Raw genomic sequence first — 21,603 nt, forward strand, 5'->3', positions numbered from 1 at the left:
TTGATATGTGAAAATTGAGTTGGGTCACTCTTGTCATACCCAACTAAATCAGAGTCGAGGGGCCAGGGGGAAAACACAAAGGGCACGTAACAGTGCTCTAAGAATGTCATTTTCTGCCAGCCTGGCTGCTGCAACTGCCTATAGTAACCCAAAACCAGTTTTATCTAACAGCTACTGCAACAAACTGCTTCAAACTCTTAAGACTAGTTTTACCCACTGCAGTCAATAGGAGCTTTCCCCAAAACTTTACTAGTGTCAGTGAACTCTTTCAGAACAAAACATAACATTTTTCCTTTTTATAAAACCTCCAAACTTCTCTTTATTTTTGGACATATCAAAGACCACCTATTCTGTGTGTATGCCCGAAACTGCAATTCTTTCTTCCCAAATAAAATGTTTTAAATTTAGAAAGTTATTTCTATAATTTACTTGGCCTTGACAAATACTATGAAGCAAAGCATTAAGCATATGTAATTTACATCCAGTAGATACTTTAATTGCCAGTGTAAAAATCTAAAATGCATGTAAAAATCACATAAAAGGTGATTTTGCTAATTTCATGGAGGGAAAATGTAAAAATGAGTAAGAAGTGGATTTACTGGAATCCTTCCCCATTTGAAAGTTATATCTTTCTTCAGAAATTCTCAAAGTTACATAAAAACTACTAAAATTTCTAGGGGGAAAAATGACAGTGAAAGAGCTAAATTTCTATGTAATATTTTTAAATTTCTCCAACAAAATCTATCACAAATCTCATCCCAAAAAACAACCAAAAAACATTGTACTTTTTCAGGATCAGAATTATTTCTATTCCAACTAAGGGCTTCACATTTCTACAAAGTATTTTCTGGCTCAAAATTATATTATCACATTGCAATTGTTCACTGTTCAAGAGCATTCCTGCTTTTAGAGTTTTAACAAGGAAGTCATTCAGCAATTAAGGCCAGGGCAAGGTCTGGTTCCAAAAACAGTTAGCTACATAGCACCTGTAGTCAAAGGTCAATTAATCTGTATAAAACACTTAAATCCAAATATCTTAAGTTACCTAATGCTTTCGCTATAAAATAATCTTTAAAATCTGAATGCCTTTTGTTCTAATAGTCTACTAATTAGGTAGAATTCTTAAATAATAACCTAAAATATGAAGCTACTAAGCATAAAAGTTGCTTTTATTTATAGATTTCGAGTGACCAAATTGTAAATGTAATTAAATGCAAGAGGCTCATAAACAGAAAATGATAACTCTGAAAAATATTTTCTGTAAAGGGTACTTATTTTGCTTTAACAAAAATATAGATATGATTTCAAAAAGTTTAATATAAGCACAATTTATATTTGTTTCATAAAACATCCTACAAAGCAGACTGAAAAGGCTTAAACCCCTTAAACTTTTGGATTCATTATTTAACAACTGGAAAGATATTTCTCAAATATAGACATCAGTCTGTGTGCATGTATGTAGTCAAGCAAATGTGTAAGAGTCTACCTTAATGAATAGTAATTCTTCATATATAGGAAAATGCAGTACGAACAAGCAATTGATAAAAACAGATAATATTTAACCTCTGTGGATGTTCCAATTTTATGAAAGTGTCAGGAAGATGTGTAGCCAGATCCATCGCTTCCTCAGAGATTGAAGTCAATTGTTTCTTCATGTCACTAGGTAGGATTTCCTCCACTGAGGGAGAAAAATCAATCTTAATTTTCAAACCACAAAACAGAGATATTCATTTAACCACTTCATTAAATAGCATTAGGGCTCAGATTTTCATTTTCTTTCCTTAAATGAACTGCAACAAAAACACTTCCTTATACAATCTCCAAATCACCTCAGTCACTTTCCATCCCTTTCAAATATTTGCTGTTTAAACTTAAAAATTCCAAATGATCAGCATTCATAGATATTATAACCCAGTCGTTACTGACCCAGGCAAAAGGTAGAAATGAGAATCTGAACCCATCTGCACTATTTCACAGTCAGAAATCAATATAACACACGTGGAGTGCCACTTAATAATACAGTTTGGTAAACATAACCTCATCTAACAGTTATTCCGTACTGCCCTTGTTCGTTACCAGTCATCACCAAAACAAAATGCCAGCTTTTCTAATCAGTGATCACCTTCAAAGTTCTCAACTTCATTCTGCCCAGTACTTCATTTTCCATCAATAGCACAAAACCTGCCCTACTTTCCCAAACCTTTCCCCCACTCAGAATTTTGTCATCACCATTCTCTTGTCTGTCAAAAAGTCCAGCTCCTATGAAGCATAAGATACAGGAATATATAACTTGCTATTGCTGATCACTACAGTTATCTTGTGATCTCAAAATCACATCCTTTCCTTCACTGAAGATTGTTTATTGAAGAACCAGTTCATTAACTGTCTTTCTCTCCACTGCTACTCCCGTGATCATTCCTAGTGAATTCAACATCTACAGAGATGCTGCACCTGAAATTGTGGTCCATTTCCAACAATCTTTTTACCTCAACTGACCTCAGCCACCCAATCCTATACTCATACACTTGACCTTGTAACTGTCAATAAAATCACGTCTTCCAAACTTCAATTGTAAGCCTTCTACCCTCTGGACACTAGAATGCCTATCTTTCTTTCCAGCATGCTTTCCCCAACAATTCCTTGACACTTTTGGAACCAAATCCATTAACGCCACCACCTTTTCCTTCCCCGTTATGCTCCCCACTCCACCCATGCCACACATTCATTTCTTACCCACGTCACAGTAATCATCCCTTGGTATATACAGATTCTCAAGTCTTTTGGTCTTTCTTTCCTTGTGGTACTTACCTGGCAAAACCCCCTGCTCTAAAACCCAGCCTTTTTACCTAATTTATCCCTACACACAGATTAATGTTATTGAAAATAAAACGCAACTATGATTACTCATTTCATTTTAAATTCATGACACAGATCTCAAAACTTTTTCTTCCCATGGTTTCTGAATACCACACCTCCTGTACTTCCTCCTTCATTAGTGCCTCTTCTCTGTCCTCTTTGATGTCTTCTCATCTTCCTAACCTCTAAACACTGGTGTAACCCTGATGTCAACCCCTCGTCTGTTCTTTATTACATTCACTACCTATTTTATCCCATCAAGTTTCACCACCCTAACTTCCCTCTGTGTGCTTGTGATTCCCAAAGATACATCTCCAACCTCAACCTTTCCCCTGAACTCCAGAAACACATTTCCAACTAATATATATTCTTGGGTATCAGTAATCATCTATAACTTAGTTTGTCCAACACTGAAATCTAAACCTGTTCTTCCCATAATCTTTCCACTATGACTGACCCTTCCATTCATCAGTTGATCCAACCAAAATATCTAATTGTTCTACCAGTCTCTATCTCACCCCTTACAGAGAATTCATCAGCAATCCTTCACAATATGTACCTTCGAAATGTCTACAGAATCAACCACTTCCCAACAACTCTGTTGCTAACTAGTCTAATCCAAACTAAAGCCAGTCTAACAGAGAAGGGGGGAGGGAAACCAACCACCTCCTGTTATCATTCTACAACAACAAAAGCCCAAGCCACTTATCCTCAATATCCACACTTCTTTCTTTCATGGTGTGCCCTTTCCTCTCTTGGAAAGTAAAATAAACTTTTTGCTTCAAACCAATCCTAATCTTTGAGTCAAAAATTCTTTTTCTTAGCCTGTAGTACGAGCTTCCCCTACAACACGAACAATTATCATTTCTTGCCTGGACTATTGCAATAGCCTCCTAACTCCCTGTCTAAACACTTGCACTCCTACAGCTGCCAGAAAAATCCTTTTAAAATAAAATTTTAATCATGTCCTTCTTCTGTTCCACACCCTCTAAGGGTTTCCCATCATCATATTTATTTTCATTAATAAGACATGAAGTCAGATTCACAGCCTACAAGGCCCTCAATGATCTGGCCCAAGCTACTTTTCTAGCTTCATTTCCTACCACTCTTACCCTTACTCATTTTGCTTCCGCTATGCTCACTGTTCCGCAAACAAGGCAAGCAATCACCCTCAGAGGCTTTACACTTTCTTTCTTCTAAGCCTGCTGTGCTCTTCCTTCAGATATCCACATGGCTTGCTCCCAGACTTCAGTCAAATGCAACAAAGGAGCTTGGTCTGTTTTGCTCGGTGAATTTTCCCCAGCAACTGTAACAGTGCCTGACACATAATAAGCACTCAACAAATATGTGTTGTATGAATCAATAAATATTCCCTTTCCAAACAAGGCTTCTAAAAAGTAAGTTTGTACATGCTTTAGTTGTTTCTAAAACAATCAAAACAAGCTTCTAAGAAAAAGTTGTTTTCAAGCCAGGCACAGTAGCACACACCTGTTATCCTAGCTACCTGGGAAGATCACTTGAGGCCAGGAATTTAAGGCCAGTCTGGGCAACACAGTGAGACCCCATAGTGAGACCTCTGTTTTCACATATCTTAGATCTAAATTATTCCTCTCTTCATGTTGATATGATTTCCACCCACATCATTCTCTTCCTGTGGTTATAGTACCTTCATATTACCAATGCCTGTGGACCCTTTTCTGTTTTAACAACACATGCCCCAAATGACCTTCACTCCTCAAAACGCTCGTCACCCAGTACACCAAAGCTACTGTGTAAAAGGTTACAAATGATTCTCACATTGCCAAATCTAATGATTAATTCTAAGTCCTCAGTTTCTCAAACTCTTAGAATTTAAAACAGTTGATAACATCCTACTTAAAACATGTTCTTCACTTTGTTTTCTGCACGCCACACTTCCTAATTTTCTTTTATGCCTGTGGCAACTCCTTTGGTGTCCCCTCCTCCATACAAACATTAAACACTAAGAGTTACTCAGGACTCTAAGTCTCAACTCTGTGTTCTCTAACTCAGACTGTCCTCTGAGTTACAGCCTATATAATCTAGGTGTCTACTGACCACCTCACTTTGCTATCTTACAGGTTTCCCTCATTCAATGTACCTAAAATCAACTGTATGACTTACCCATCACCAAATCTTGCTCTTCCTGGTCAATGTTTTTCATCCCTGTTGCTCATGCCAACTACACAAGAATGATCCTTGACACAAGTGTCTCATCACTACCACAAATTCTGTTGATTCCACTGCTCTATGAAATGCATTTTGAATCTATCCACTTCTCTCCATCCTCACTACAAATAACCAATTCCAGTTGCCATTACCTCTCCCTTGGATCATTGTTATATAGCCTCCCAAAAGGTCTTAACACTGTGACTCTTGCCCTCCTGCAATCCATTTTCTACTCTATAATCTGAGTTAGTATTTTTTAAATATAATTCGCTTCACTCCTCTGTTTAAAACCCTCAATAGCTTCAATTGCTCTTAGGAGAAGATGTAAACTCCTTAACACGGCTCATCTGCTTTCCTTTTTCTGCTTTTCCATCACTTGCCTTGTCATAGTGAATGGTTCACTAGACTGAACTCCTTTCCAACTGCCTATAGATACCATGACCTCTTACCTCTGAAACTTTGCACCTACTGTTTCCTACGCCTATGACACTTTTCCTCCACTCTTCAGCTAGCTAACTCCTGCTCTTATTTCAGATCTCACCTTAAACAGCACTTTCTCCAGGAAATATTCTCACATACCTACGATAAGCACTGGATGCCTCTCCTATGTGCTAACTACAGCACCTTGCTTTCTCATGACAATTCTGCAATTGCTTTTTTCATTCATCTATATCCTCCACAAAACTGTAGGTCCCTCAGGAAACAGATCATGCCTGTCTTGTTCACTACTGTATCTCCAAATCATAAAGTGCTCAATAATATTTAATAAATGAATAAATGTATATTTAACTACTATATCATTTAGTGTTTATTAGCTACCATTTAGGAATAAATCAATATTTTAATAGTGAGAAATAATGTGCAAATATCCTTTTATTTTCTTATGTTCTAATCTACTTTTTATCCTTTAAAAAATTTTGTTTAATGCAGCCTTATAATAAAAACCAAAAGAGGACTGTGGTCATTTGAAAAAATCATCCACATATACACCAGGGATATTAGAGAATAATGAGGCTGATATCTGTGGCTGAATAACAGAGAGAGAGCAAGGAAGGAAAAAAAGGTGGTAATCTTAGTTACAGTTCATTGGGATCTGAGTCAAGTTACTTCACTTCAGATGTCACAATATGCTCACACAAATAATAAAGCAAAAAAAGTGAGGGTCAAAGAATGTAGATTACAACAAGAGGCACACAGATATCAGGACTTCTAATACTGACTTATTAATGTATGTTACTTCAATGAAAAATATCTTAAACATTCCTTGGAAGCATTTTCATCAGAGACAAAATTTTAAGTGTAACCTATAAGCAATTCTGCAAACTATAAAATCAGAAAATCAGAAATCCCTCTGTTGAATTTTAGTTCTATAAGAAGTTAAATAAGTTCAGGTATACTGTTTTCCAAATAAGCTTAAAAATATATATCATCCATCTCAGTTAATTAAGATATAGTCATCGCTCTATCTCCTTGAGGGAATTATCCCAGGACCCCTACGGATAACAAATCCATAGATGCTCAAGTCCCTAATATTAAATGATATAGTATTTGCATATATCCTGTGCACATCCTCCTGTATACTTTAAATCATCTCTAGATTATTTATAACACCTAATAAAATGCCTAAACATCACTTCATTCACATGGATTCAATGTAGCACACAGGACACAAAAATTCATGTTCTGCTTTTTGGAACTCTGTGGAATTTTTTTTCAGAATATTTTTGATCCAGGGTTGATTGAATCCACAGATACAGAACTCACAGATATGGAAGGCTGACTCTAATTTCTAGCTATAGTACCTTTGGCTACAAAGAATCAGCAGTCACTCATCAAAAGTGTCTCTCCATCATGTGTCAGCATATTGGCTAAGATCAAGTGTGCAAGTGGCTCTCCAGGGAGAGGATGGGGATATGAGGAATCTTCTACCCTAACACGTAACAAACGAGGGTCTACAACAGAGGCCATGAATCCCTTCTCAATGACAATTAAAAGGGTATTATATAATTTTATATGAGGGCATTATGCTATATTTTAAAGTGTATTTAACAAAATCATTAACATCTTAACATGTTAATTAACATCTCAACAAATACTGTTATTTAAAATCTCCAAAAGGTAACTAAATCAATAGTAATAACTTTATACATATGAATACAGGTGCTTTGAATATTTTGTCCCTTTTAGTGCTCACAACTATTCTATGAAACAGATATTATGCTATTATTCACATCCCAAATATGGTGATATTTGGGACAGGTCTATACCAGGTCACATAGCTGGGATTCCACTACTGGTCTATGTAACACAAAAGCTTGTGCTCATCCACTCCAGTAAGTGGCTCTGTCTGGTATCACTAATCTATCAAAACATCTAAAAAACACAGTGAAGTTGAATAAAGTGGCTATCTGTTTTAGAGAAAAATAGCATAGAAAATTTAAAAATTTAAGCCAGTACACTGTAAAGCATCTTATATATTTTACAGAACTATATATAAAGCATTTTAAACATTTACAGCAAGGATGTACAATCTCCAGACTGAGAGAAAGCTCCTTGCATCATTAATGCTATCAAAGCCCCAAAGCCTCAACTCTAGAAGTCCATCGAATAGTAATGCTACAAAGTAAAAGTAGTAAGTTCTGCTTTGCCACAAGTGACATGCCTGAAACCCTAATCTTCGGCCCTGATGGATCTCACCCTAATGTCTACACTGCTCAGATATTCAAGAAGCTATAATACTAAACACTTTGTAAATATGTGAATATTTTCTTTTTGGAGATAAACCTGACAAAAGAGCAAATTCACATTTTCCCTTTTATTTTTAGATCATAACATACCTTTATTTATGGCAAACATTTGTGTGGCATCACCCAAAATTTCTAATTTTCGATAAATGATGAGACCAGCCTGTAAATAAACAGAAAAATAAAAAGAACATACTACAGATAACCAAAATAAAACTATATGTCTTATCTATAAAAAAAATCAAAGAGAATGATTTCCAAAGCATCCAAAACACTGAATTTAAATTATTATGTTACACAAAGGTCTGTATGACTTCACTTATTCACTACACCAACTGTGAGAATGGAGAAAGTAAACCATCTAAGCCTTAAAAGAAAAGTTTAAGTTTTCACTGTTTTTAATACCCAATGTTATAAGCAGGTACCCAAATCAAATAACTTATAAATGGAATCTAACAGAATACAATCTGTTTTGACTACGACATCTACTGTCCTCTATTCATTAAATCAGCTGAGAATGTTAGTCAGTATATGAATAGCGTTCCTTCTAAGTACTTTCAATAGGAATAATCACATCACATTGATTTTTCATGAGGAACAATGCTACAGAACTTATGCTAGTCCTCAACAAGTTTTATGATTTTTTTAAAGGAAAATTATCATCTTATTTCCTTAGCAAAAGTGAGTTTTTTTCTGGTTGCAAATCAAAGGAGTTTCTATTCCTAAAAATAGATGTAAAAAGGAAAACCAGATAGTCATCAACAAACAAAAGTATGAATTAGGGGAAAGGAAATTCACTGTGGGATAAAATATATTTCTCTTTAAAAAAAATACAATAGTGCTATACATAAAAATAAACCCAGATTTCTCTGTGCACAAATATGTAAATGTGAAAATAGATGTAATGGCAGCAGCAAGATAAATTTGGAGGCAATTTTTCTTAATTTTCTCCACATTTTAAATATAAATATTAATATGAAAAATAAGGCCAGTTTCAATATAGAAACTATTTGGTACCTGAAATTGCTTATATATCATCAATACTATTTGTGCTTGCTCAGCCTGGGCTAATATTATTAGCCTTTCGTGTTTTCAACAAGTTCACTTTTTTTTTTTTTTGAAACAGAGTCTCACTCTGTTGCCCAGGCTAGAGTGAGTGCCGTGGCGTCAGCCTAGCTCACAGCAACCTCAAACTCCTGGGCTTAAGCGATCCTTCTGCCTCAGCCTCCCGAGTAGCTGGCACTACAGGCATGCGCCACCATGCCCAGCTAATTTTTTCTATATATTAGTTGGGTAATTAATTTCTTTCTATATATAGTAGAGACGGGGTCTCGCTCTTGCTCAGGCTAGTTTCGAACTCCTGACCTCGAGCAATCCGCCCGCCTCGGCCTCCCAGAGAGCTAGGATTACAGGCGTGAGCCACCACGCCCGGCCCAAGTTCACATTTTTTTTACTTACAAATTGAACATTATTTTGGCTTCATGACAATGAAAATAACTAGCATTGAAAAATCTGTTGACTGGTACTTGCTAATTAATGTCAAGAATTAGCGGTTTCACGAAATGTCTTCCTAAGCATTTTTCAATGCCAAACTGATACAAAATATTTTAGTTGAGTTTGTGCCACTACTATAATAGAATTTTTCTAAAGTAATTTATGATAAAGTTAAAAATACATCCCAATCTAAAGATGTTTAAATACATACATAAGCATCAGTGGCTGCATACAGTTTCTGGTCTTCAGAGAGGGGAAAATTACTCCAATCACTACAGCGGATAGACTTATCTTTCAAAAGCTGTTTGCCCAACAGGTGTTTAACCAGACCATTGAGGCTCCAGGTCTCTCTACATTTCAGCTAGAAGTAAAGAAAAATCAGCACAGCAATAATTATTATTTCCTATTTTCAGATACTCCTAAATACCACCAATGACCATGTCACAAATAAAATTAGAAAATGTTATATCAAAATACAACCTAGAGATAGGTCTCAATAAGCTTCTCGGTGTCATCTGTCATCCACATTATATGAATTTAATTCTGGAACTTTCCTAATTTAGGTATTAAAATTCTTGAATCTTAAAAGTATTATTCATGGAAAAATGTTGAATAGGTTAGTAGGCTTTCTACTTCCCAGCCAAATGGATATTTGGCTAAATATAAGAATTTAATTTAATGACATCATTAATAAAATATGTGAAATCTGGGCAATGGAATTAATGGTCAAACTTTCACTAAGAGCATTAAACCATACGAGCTGCATCATGCTCTCCCTTAAAAAAAAAAAAAGAAAGAAAGAAACTTACTGGTACACATGGATTAAAAGGATAAATTTAAAACAAAATACTTAAATTTGCAAATACTGGAAAATAGTGAAATAGTAGCAAGAATTAGGGGGGAGGGAGAAAGAACGCTTGCTTAAAGAAACCATATGCCAAAACAATGGATTAGAACTTAAGTTTTCATCATAGAACATTCACTCAGAACTTCTTCACTGCTATAAAAACATAAAGCTCAAATTGTTTTTTCGTAAAAATCTAACATTTGGATAGAAGGCACATTGTGTGACACACAAAATCATCTTCTTTATGAAGATAATGTATATATTACATCTACCTTTTTATTGGCAACATCTGTCAACTCCACAAAACTCTTCAATTTGATGTCAAAATCACGTAGAAGTTTCCACTGATCTCCTTCAATTCCTACACCTGCTTTTTTAATTGCTTCATTTTCAAGCAAATTTTTTAATCCCTGGGGGAAAACTGTAACATTTTATTGTTATTTCCATAAATTCTGTGAAGTATGATGGATTTACTTTCTACCTGTTATAAATGCCATGTCTATGTTTAAATTTGTCTTTATGTTAAGTGTAAATTCAGAAACACATTCACCTTGAGTATTTCTTTTCTTACCAAGAACAAAATAATCCTGATTGATAAATGATAAGAAAAAAACAACTAGTTTGAAAGCCACCTCTGTTAGTATGAGCAGCATATTCCTGGTCATTTAACCCTTCTAAACTTCAGTTCTCCCTCCTTTAAAACAAGAAAAATATCAATACTCATGGGAATGTTGTGAAAATTAAACAAAGGATATGCATGAATCGGGCAGAACGTAAATACTTAAATATAGGATAAAGAGAGAAGTGCCAGCTAATGAAAGAGCTTAATTTTATAGGGAAAAAGCTGACGTATACAAGTATCAGCCATATAAAAATGCAACAAAGAGATACCAACCTGATGCAGCAGAAACGTGAAACAAGTAACATTTGCTCTCAGACACACACAACTGAATTAGTGCAATTCTGCCAAGTTTCCCTTTATTGTATACTGGTGGCCATTCCAGGTCAAATCCTACCACATCTCCATCAGATAGACTCGTGCTAAGAGGGGAAACACAGTATAAATTAAATACATTAAAATTGTGAACTTCTGCATGAAAAGACATCATCCAAAAATCTTCTACCACAGACCGGTAGAAGACATCTGTGATACATACAACTGATAATGAATAGCCAGAATATATTTTAAATTCCTTAAAAAATAAGAAAAGACAAATAATCTAAAAAAAAAAAATAGAGAAAAACAGGAACAGGTAATTCCCAAAGTAAATCCAAATGGCCAATAAATCCAAATAAATATGTGAAAACACTTAATTCTCACTAGAAATGGGAGAAATGCAAATTACACAATTCCACATCTATCTCGCCAGCAAAAATCAAAGTTTTACAGTATCGAGTTCTGAGAAGGATTTCTATCAGTGGGACTGCTCATTACTGGTGAACATATAAATTGATAAAATCCATATAAATTAGAAAAAAACTTTAACAAAGATAATATCTAGTTGAAAATGCATAAACACTATGACCTGGCAAGTTTTTCTCAGAAGTATATGAAACGTCCATATGTCTACAAAGAGACAGACATGCTTAAGAATATTCAAGGCAACACTGCTCCTACTGGCAAAAAATTGTAAATAAATGAAATCTCCATCAACAAGAGAATGGACCAAATACAGCATAGTGAAACAGTAGATTATCATATAAAATTTAAAATGGACCAAGCACAGTAGATATTGCCTGTAATCCTAGCACTTTGGGAGGCCAAGGCGGGAGGATTACTTGAGGCCAGGAATTCGAGGCTAGCCTGGGCAACATAGCAAGACTCTGTCTCTACAAAACATAAGAAAAAAGAAAATTAGTTGGGCATGGTGCCACACGCCTGTAGTGCTAGCTATTCAAGGCTGAGCCAGGAGGATCGCTGGAGCCTAGGAATTTGATCATGTCATTGCACTCTAGCCCGGGTGACAAGGTGAGACCCTGTCTCAAAAAAAAAAAAAAAAAAGTTAAAATGGAACAAGATCAACAAGAAAAATTCTGAAAAACATAATATGCAGAGTACACATATATTTGATGGCATTTTTAAGTTTTTAAATGGGCAAAATAATATAACATTTTAGGATATGCAATTATGAAGTAATATTATAAACAACATGGGAGAGAATGCTAAGCACTCAATTCATAATAGAGGTTATCTTAGACGGGCACAGAGGAAGAATCAGAAAGGACATACATGGGGTTTCAGCTGTATTTTATTATTTCATTTCTTAATAAAGAGTCAAGGAAAATGAATACTAAGATTTGATAAAGGTGGGAGGAATATGTATTTGTTATATTGTTATCTGTTATTGTTTATATTTGCCCATTTCACAATTTTCAAAAAACTGAAAACACATTTAAAAAATAAAAGAAACTCAGCTCTTTACAAGATGGAATAACAGGGACCAGACTTACCCTTCCACCATAAAGTAGCAGCAAACTGGACAAAATATGTAAAACAACTGTTTTCAGACACTAGACAACAGGCACCACAAGACCATGATCTCCGAGGGAAGGGAAACCAAAGGTGAGTCTTACAGTTGCCCCAGCTTTCTGCCCAGAACACACTGCAAACAACAGGGAATTTGTACCTGCAGAAGCTGAGGAGCTGGAACTTGTGGGGTAGAGTTCTGGAGAGGATAGAACTAGGGCAGGGAAAGAGCTCCAGAAATCTTCACAGGGCTCTCCTTCAGTCTTTGTAGAACACCCAGGTATGCATGCATAGATAGACTTAAACTATGAGACTGGGCAAACAGCCATAAGCTGCACAATTCTCAGGGCTTACTCAAAGGCAAGAGGAATTACAGTTCTGAAAAGTCAGGGCAGAGAACCTTGTTGATCATCCGGGATAGTCAGCAAGGACTCCCTCCAGAAGGGTCGCACCTTATTATATAGCTAAACTTAAAGGCAACTGTAGACTTGCCCTAAGAAACTGGTAAAAACAACCCCCAAAATATAAACTTGGTCTTCAAGTAACTAGCTGTCTGACAAATCTTCTTTCTTTGAAAAAGGACAAAATCTAACATTCAACAAAGTAAAATCACAAATCCTAATCCAAAAATTTAGCAGCCATGAAAAGAAACAGGAAAATATGACCCATACCAGAAAAGAAAGCATCCAATAGGGGGGGGGAAAAAAACCTAGAATAATGGAATTATCAGAGAAGTATATTAAAACAGCTATTATAAGTACATTGAATATGTTCAAGGACCTAAAACACAAATATGATGAGACCCAAATGGAAAATACATGTCTTTTAAAAAGAACTGAAAGGAACTTACAGAGATAAAATATTAAATTAAAATTAAAAATTCTAAAATTAAAAATGCACAGGATGAGATAAACAGAAGGTCAGACACTACTAGAAGAAAAAAATATAAGAGAACTTGAAGACATGGCAAAAGAAACTATTCAAACTGAAGCACAGAGAGAAAAAAGGACAAAAGGAAAAACATACTGAAAGGAAAGAACCTCAGTGGTCCATGACACAGTATCAAGCAACCTAACTTGTGTGGACTGAAAGTCCCACAAAGAAAGAATAACAAACATAAAGAAATATTTCAAATTTGATGAAAACTATAATCCCACAGATCCAAAAAACCCTAGGTGGGTTCACTGGTTTATCCCTAAGTGGGATAAACACAAACCACAGAAGACAAAGGCACATCATAATCAAATTGTCAAAAACCTGTGACAGCAAAAATCTTAAAAGCAGCCAGAGGAAGGGGAAAAACACAAACAAACAATAACCCCTGCCTGCCTTTTATAAAATATATACAATTCATCAAAACTACAATTCTTCAAATAACTTATGCTTATTGCCTTCAGATATGACATACTATAGCAATGCCAAAGGTAAGATGGTAGAGGTAGTACATAATCGTAAATAATAGATTTTACCTTCTCTGTGAGACTAATTTAATACAATATAATGAGACCCAAAAGTGGACAGATAACGATAGTAAAAGTGAGGACACCGGAATGCTATTTCTAGATTATAGACTACCACCAGGAGACCATTAATAAATAGCTTAACTTACCTCTGCTTTTTTTTAACCCAATATACAACAGTTTAAAAAAAAAAAGGCACAGGTGCAACAACTTCAAGAAGACCTGAATGAATCTCTTACTATTTCTGTTTGTAAAATGCTTCAAGAACCTTAGACTGTATTACTGCAGAGTTTTAATTTAACAAGGCAAACTTTAAAAGTACTAAGTCATTTCAAATGTTCTCTTTAAGGATCATTTGCTACAATTGTTGCTAACTAAATAAATACAACAGACCCAATCATAGCCACATAGCCATTATTATGTTAGTATTTTAATTAAATCTAAAGGTGCATTTAGGGGTTAAATAATTCTTGCATTTTTTTCCTAAATTGGTAAAATAAACACGTGTTCAGTAGTTCTATATTTAATACTTAAGTATCAAAATGAAAACATTATCTAAATGGAAAAGCTTATAAATGAACAAAAAGGTAGATTATAAATTTAATTCAGTGATTTTTTTTATTTAAAAAGTAGAACTTAGTGATATTCTATACATAGAAATAATTATCTATTGAACACACCTCAACTGTAAAACTCGGTATACCCACAAATATCACCATAAGAGTTATCTTCCAAGGGTCCAAATTCAAATGAAATTAGGAAATTCAGATCTCTTACCTAATGTCTTCTGATAGGAAAGAGCAATCACTGGCTTCATAACTATATACAATGGATCCAGTGAATTTTAAGAAGGGAAGGTCATCTTCAAAAACACTCTTCTGAACAGAAGATGCCTTGAGTTAAATAAAATTCAAAATAGGTGCAAATAAAGTTCACATTAAATAATAAATGTTCACTGAAATAAAGTTCACTGAAGCATTCAACTTACAAGTTTAAGTCTTATCAATTCATGCTTTATAGACTAATGAAATCATAAGGACATTTTAACAAATAGAAAACCATCTTATTGTCAAATTACTTCTCCTAGTTTATTTTCAAACTCCTAATCCTATTTTCATAAAGCATTTACTTTACTGAGTTTTTTCCTATTAATTTTATTAGTATTCTAGATGTGATAATGTTGCCTTAAAATGCTGAAGACTGGCGGACAGATCTTAAATCTGGCTTAATCAAAAAAGTCAACAAAGTTAATGTTGTCCAAATTATTATATGAATTAGAACAAATTAGTAAGGTCAACCATGCAAATTGAATATAAAAAGGGAAAACATATAGTAAGAATTCTCGTTTTGTAAATTCAATTAAAATTTATTCCCATTTACTCATTCAATCGACTAGATCCTGGTTCATTCACCACCAGCAACTCTGACCTAAACAATGATCTGAAGTTTACAAGTGAAAATTGTACAGTCCAGTTTATATTTCCCACCTGAAAGAATCATAAATGAACAACATACCTTTCTTTCTTCTACAGCACAACTTTCATTCTTCATACACATCCATTTAGGAAATTTCTGTCTCGGTAGAGCTGATTCCAGTGTTTCTTGATGCATCTTTAAAATGCCCTAGTTGCAAAATCCAAAACCAACGACTTTATGAGTAAATACAACACAATCTTTGAAAGAAAACTCAGAGATAGCCCTGTGGAGATGACTGAAAACCAAATGTACATATTTAAAGTAAGTTATGATATGTAGGCCTAAGTATAGGTTATAAGAGCCGAAAAGACAAAAGAAAAAGAAACTGATACCATGATAGATTCAAACTACGCATTTAGTATTTCTTCCCTTTAAAACAAATCAGCCACTTCAATTGAGTTCTAAGGTTTTTGCAGTTTCAAAATTCTATTCTATGACTGATCCTTATGAAAAATAATCTTTACTTCATTAACAATGAAAATCCTTGGGTATATGAATTATGACACATTTTCTGACATTTTTCTCTATGATTATCATCTGTTCTAATATCTAAGTAAATTCAGTAAAACTGTAAGACTTATTCACAAGCCTACTTGAAGATTTAATTCTGAAGACAGCTAACAGCTGTTCTATATTAAGGAATTTTTACTATGTTTTTTGCCTGTGTGAACAAGTTTCCCTAAGAATGAATTTCCCAGATGATTTTTTTTTAACTAATCTGTGTACGACCTTGGAGTGCTCTCCTCAATGTAAACAAACTTCAAGTAGGATCAAAGAAAACACAGTGAATAAGAGAACCAGAATATATTCTTTTTCTTAATGGTAAAATGGATCCACACCTTGATATGACTCAGATTAAGTTGAAGTACCCTTAAATTCTTAGTCAATTCCTCAAATCTCAATCTTAGTTTCTATTATTCCAAATTCCTAGTAAGGGAGTAGCAGTTCTGAATATGCCCCCTGAAGATTCTCATGATGAAACACGATGTTAATGTAAAATAATCACAGCAACTAATATTTACGATTTAGGGATAGCCAATTATATTTGATATTTAGCAAATACACTTTGAAGAAATTAAACAATATCTGGCAAGTGTCCATTTTAACTGCTCATTTTCCCAAGCATAACCAGAAACTGAAAATACTAATAATTTATGGAACACTTAAAAGATTACTTTGTCAAACTTAAATTTTCCATATAGAATAAATTCCATCACTCTTATGTACTGGGAAAGAAAGGGTTAACAACAGGTTTATAACTCACTCTTTCACTATTGGAGAAGGGAGAAAAACTTCAACTGGATTCCCAGTCAACATGCTAATGACCTCAAACCAGAGAGTAGCCTTGAAAACTTATTAAGGGTATTTCCAAGTAGAAAAATACCAAAAAAATACCTAGAAAATGTGAACAAGATATAATTATTTAGATTATCATAAATAAGCTTTGAATTATGGATGTGTTAATTTATGGCTAGAAAATGGGGGCTAGTCAAATAAACCATCTAATTAAAGAAAATATAAAACAGGAGTTTCAAAACCAAAACAACTTCCTTCCCTTGCGCAATGTTTTTGCACACATTGCTTAAAATGAGTCTGTTAATCCAAAACCATGACATGTCCTAAGGCAGAAGAAAGGTACATTTTTGGAATCTGTTTCTTAGTTTGGGTCTCCTACAAAAAAAGAATATTCCATCTGCAGTTGGTGCTTGTTAGTATTCTTTGAATCATTATCAAAGTTTGCCATTGGATAAGATCTACGATTCACTGAATCAGAACTGACATCTCAACTCTTGGAGTTGCCACATGCATTATATGTTGTAAGATAAAATATGTAAAATATATACACTTTATTAACTATAAAGCATTGTATAAATGTTAGTTATTATGAGTAAATTTTATTTGCTACAAATTCAAAACCCTTTGACAGGAGAAGTCAAAAGTTATTCCCAAATTGTTTATATATAATCAGTCCTTAATCATAAAATATATGTTTATAAAGCTGGAAAACAAGTTTCTGCTATACCCAGGGTAGATCCCTGGCAAAATGCCAGAAAAATGAAGTTTCTACAAATAACACAAATTCTATAAAAATACCTATAGAACCTTGAAATTTTGTAAGTAATTCATTTATAGTGCCAAAATAGAAATAAACTTCAATAACTCTTCCCTACTATCTATAACACTAAAATCATTTTAATTTGAAATATCTAAAATTTGTAATTTTTAGATGTAAGTACTCTCTTCTGCACACAAAATTCTATCTAAATGCTGCCAGGAAAAGAATTTGAAAGTGAATTTGTTTACAAACCTAACATCTTTGTCAAATTTACATAGCTCTTGGGGCAGATAAAAAGCATACTGAAAATTAAAGTTGTGGAACAATTTATAATAGGGAAATCCTTTAACATACATGAGAATGTTAATTCTTGATCTGATAAATGTTATTCTTGGAGGGATAAAAGTCATAGCATAAAAGAATTTTTTATTTACATGTTTAGTCACTATGTTGTTGAATATGAACAACTTTGTCACATTTTTTTCTAAAATCATGTCTTTCATTATTTCATGAGTCATATTGTACTATTAAAGAATCTTAAATCTCCCTCTGAAATAATGTTACTTTGATATGCTTTAGTTCCAACTTCCCTGAAATCTTCTTGCCTATCTATCTACCACGATCTACAACTTTTCAACCTTCTATCACTATTTCAAAGGCTAGGCTGTCTGGGATTTCTGTTGTTGTTGTTTGGTTGCTGCTTATTCTCTTGTTTTTTATTCTGAATAAGCCAGAATGAACATGTCTATCAGTAGGGAAATTCATCTCATTCACACATAGTATAAAAGCTTGGCTTTCACCTTACTCTAATTAGCATCTATCTTACTGTGTTTACAGTTTCCTCTTTTTCCATTTCTTTTGTCTTGATGAAATTATCTCATTCTCTTTTTCCCATTAATAATGTAAAATATATATGAGGTTATATGCATTACTCCATTCCTCATCAAGACTAACAATATTTTCCTCAAATTCTATATAGCAACCATCAAAAAGAAGCTTTGTTAGCACAAGTGGTAACAAGTGGCAAAAGAGGATCCTTTGCTCTGACAGAAAAACTCCTTTTTCAAGATTAACCAGTACTCCAACTACTCAGTTTCTTTAAATTGCACTGCAAGTGTGCAAAAACCCTTTAAAACTGATATCTTTTCCTTTTCTTAATTTCTTCTCATGATATAAGCAAGCTTTGAATACAATTGAATTTTTTATATCAAGTATTCCAAAATAATACTAAAGCTTTCTCTCACACCTGACTTTGCTTAGTACTACTATAGTACTTTGCTCTAGTACTATTAATTCTTCATGTTTCAAATAACACCAATTAAACATCACTTCTAAAACCATTTCAACTTCACTTTTCCAAAGGTGAATTCTTATCCATAACTACATCAATACACAATATAAAAATATTTTTTCCACACGATCACTGCACTTTTGATTGAGTTAATTCGAGTGCTCAAAATGTCAGTTAAGGATGCCATTTTTGAAGCCAATACTTAAACTTCAACAAATCTGCAAAGAAAGAGTCATTCACATGGAATAATTTAAAAGTTTCCTTTCAGCTTATAAATCTTTCTTTGAACTGTCAAGAAAAGAAGATACTGCAGGAGCTTGAATTTAATTAGGCTTACCATTTTTATTTTTAATTTAATCATTTAATATGGCATTCAAAATCACAGGCATTCAGAACATACAAGCAATTCTCTGTGAATAAGATAACATATTATTTGGAATATATTTTTACATTGAACTTAATATAAAGCTCATAACTACTGGAGATGGAGCTGCACTGTATGGGGGAAGGGCATGCTTCCAGCCCTTGGTCAAGACAAAGGCATTACATGTAACCAAAACGTTTGTTTCCCCCATAATATTCCAAAATAAAAAAATATATACATATATAAAGCCTTTATACCTTCCTGTCTTTACCAGTCCCAAACTTCTACTGTTTCCATAATATCTTGTATGTTTCAAAGTGTTCATTCATCACTTTGAATATTTCATCCTCAGTTGGTTCTGCAACTTTTTTGTCAAGCAAACAATGTCTTCCAGATGTTTTTTTTTTTTTTTTTTTTTTGAGACAGAGTCTTGCTTTGTTGCCCAGGCTAGAGTGAGTGCCGTGTCGTCAGCCTAGCTCACAGCAACCTCAAACTCCTGGGCTCAAGCGATCCTCCTGCCTCAGCCTCCCAAGTAGCTGGGACTACAGGCATGCGCCACCATGCCCGGCTAATTTTTTCTATATATTTTTAGTTCGCCAATTAATTTCTTTCCATTTATAGTAGAGACGGGGTCTCGCTCTTGCTCAGGCTGGTTTCGAACTCCTGAACTCGAGCAATCCGCCCGCCTCGGCCTCCCAGAGAGCTAGGATTACAGGCGTGAGCCACCGCGCCCGGCCATCTTCCAGATGTTTTTCTTCAAGGATTCTACAGTCTTCTCACTGAGGACCATTACCAATGTTCATGAAGTCATATCTAAAATGAACACCTTTTGATTAAATAGTCTCCAGATTAGTGTTGTCTCTATTCATTTGACAAATCTTCATTGTATCTTGTAATAGAATAATTAAAAATGGCTACTTTTCAATTTCCTTTGCTTCACTGTCCCAAACACAGTGTTCCACACAGGCAGGGAAAAAAAGCAGACCTGGCAGTCCAGGGAGTCTTCTGGATTAACTGTGCAACACTTCTTGAGTTCAATGTGATAACTACTTTTATCGATCTCATAATAATGTACAGTACATCCATAAAATAGAATACTATGCAGTCATTCAAAACAATGTTATTATAATTTATCAAGTTAAAAAATTAGAAAATTAACATCAAATAAATATGCATGTGTATTTGTGTATGTATATATGCATGTGTTGTGTATGAAGGTCTAGGACAATGTATACCAAAATACTAGTGGTTATCTCACAACTGCAGATGGTTTTTAATATTATTCTTTATACTTTTCTCTATTTTCCAACTTTTCTATAAAAAGTGTTCCTTTTAACAATCGGGGGCAAAAGTATGTCAATAAAAGGGGGAAATAATTTTTTAAAGTGAATAATCAAGTCTATACTTTTTCATGCTATAGAACAAGGGTCAGAGGCCGGGCGTGGTGGCTCACGCCTGTAATCCTAGCACTTTGGGAGGCCAAGGCGGGCGGATTGCTCAAGGTCAGGAGTTCGAAACCAGCCTGAGCGAGACCCCGGCTCTACCAAAAATAGAAATAAATTAATTGACCAACTAAAAATATATATATACAAAAAATTAGCCGGGCATGGTGGCGCATGCCTGTAGTCCCAGCTACTCAGGAGGCTGAGGCAGTAGGATCGCTGAGCCTCGGAGATTGAGGTTGCTGTGAGCCAGGCTGACGCCATGGCACTCACTCTAGCCTGGGCAACAAAGTGAGACTCTGTCTCAAAAAAAAAAAAAAAAAAAAAAGGAACTGTCAGAAGACAGTGAATATTCTAGGCTTTGAGAGCCAGATGGTCTCTGTCAAAACTACTCAAGTTTGTCATGATAGTACAAAAGTCATAAACAATACTTAAACAAGATGGCAATGTTACAAAAAAACTTTATCTATAGGCCGGGCGCAGTGGCTCAGGCCTGTAATCCTAGCTCTCTGGGAGGCCGAGGCGGGTGGATTGCTCGAGGTCAGGAGTTCGAAACCAACCTGAGCAAGAGCGAGACCCTGTCTCTACTATAGATAGAAAGAAATTAATTGGCCAACTAATATATATAGAAAAAATTAGCCGGGCATGGTGGCGCATGCCTGTAGTCCCAGCTACTCGGGAGGCTGAGGCAGTAGGATCGCTTGAGCCCAGGAGATTGAGGTTGCTGTGAGCTAGGCTGATGCCACGGCACTCACTCTAGCCTGGGCAACAAAGTGACACTCTCAAAAAAAAAAAAAAAAACCTTTATCTATAGACACTGAACCCTGAATTTATACAAATTTCATAATTCTTAATAAATTACATATTATTCTTTTGATTTTCAACCAATTAAATATGTAAAAACCATTTAGTACATAGC

The 21,603-nt window shown here is 34.7% G+C and overlaps 1 protein-coding gene across 7 annotated transcripts in view; it reads right to left on the minus strand.

Annotated features, from left to right (window-relative positions):
- Positions 1 to 21,603, minus strand: part of WRN (WRN RecQ like helicase) — a 107,604-nt gene that overhangs the window by 76,252 nt on the left and 9,749 nt on the right. For 5 of the 7 annotated variants that reach the window (XM_075997126.1, XM_020282486.2, XM_075997127.1 and 2 more), the window contains 7 exons: positions 15,571 to 15,678; positions 14,833 to 14,948; positions 11,024 to 11,169; positions 10,401 to 10,549; positions 9,493 to 9,642; positions 7,881 to 7,950; positions 1,564 to 1,678 (listed from right to left, as the gene is read on the minus strand). In XM_075997126.1, coding sequence (XP_075853241.1) covers positions 1,564 to 1,678; positions 7,881 to 7,950; positions 9,493 to 9,642; positions 10,401 to 10,549; positions 11,024 to 11,169; positions 14,833 to 14,948; positions 15,571 to 15,666 — 842 coding nt within the window. In that variant the 5' untranslated portion in view covers positions 15,667 to 15,678. Of the gene's footprint in view, positions 1 to 1,563; positions 1,679 to 7,880; positions 7,951 to 9,492; positions 9,643 to 10,400; positions 10,550 to 11,023; positions 11,170 to 14,832; positions 14,949 to 15,570; positions 15,679 to 16,795; positions 20,056 to 21,603 lie in introns of all 7 variants that reach the window. The other 2 variants (XM_075997125.1, XM_075997128.1) reach the window with 2 other exon arrangements.

Source organism: Microcebus murinus, chromosome 24 (genome assembly GCF_040939455.1).
Source record: "Microcebus murinus isolate Inina chromosome 24, M.murinus_Inina_mat1.0, whole genome shotgun sequence".
Lineage (NCBI taxonomy): Eukaryota > Metazoa > Chordata > Mammalia > Primates > Cheirogaleidae > Microcebus > Microcebus murinus.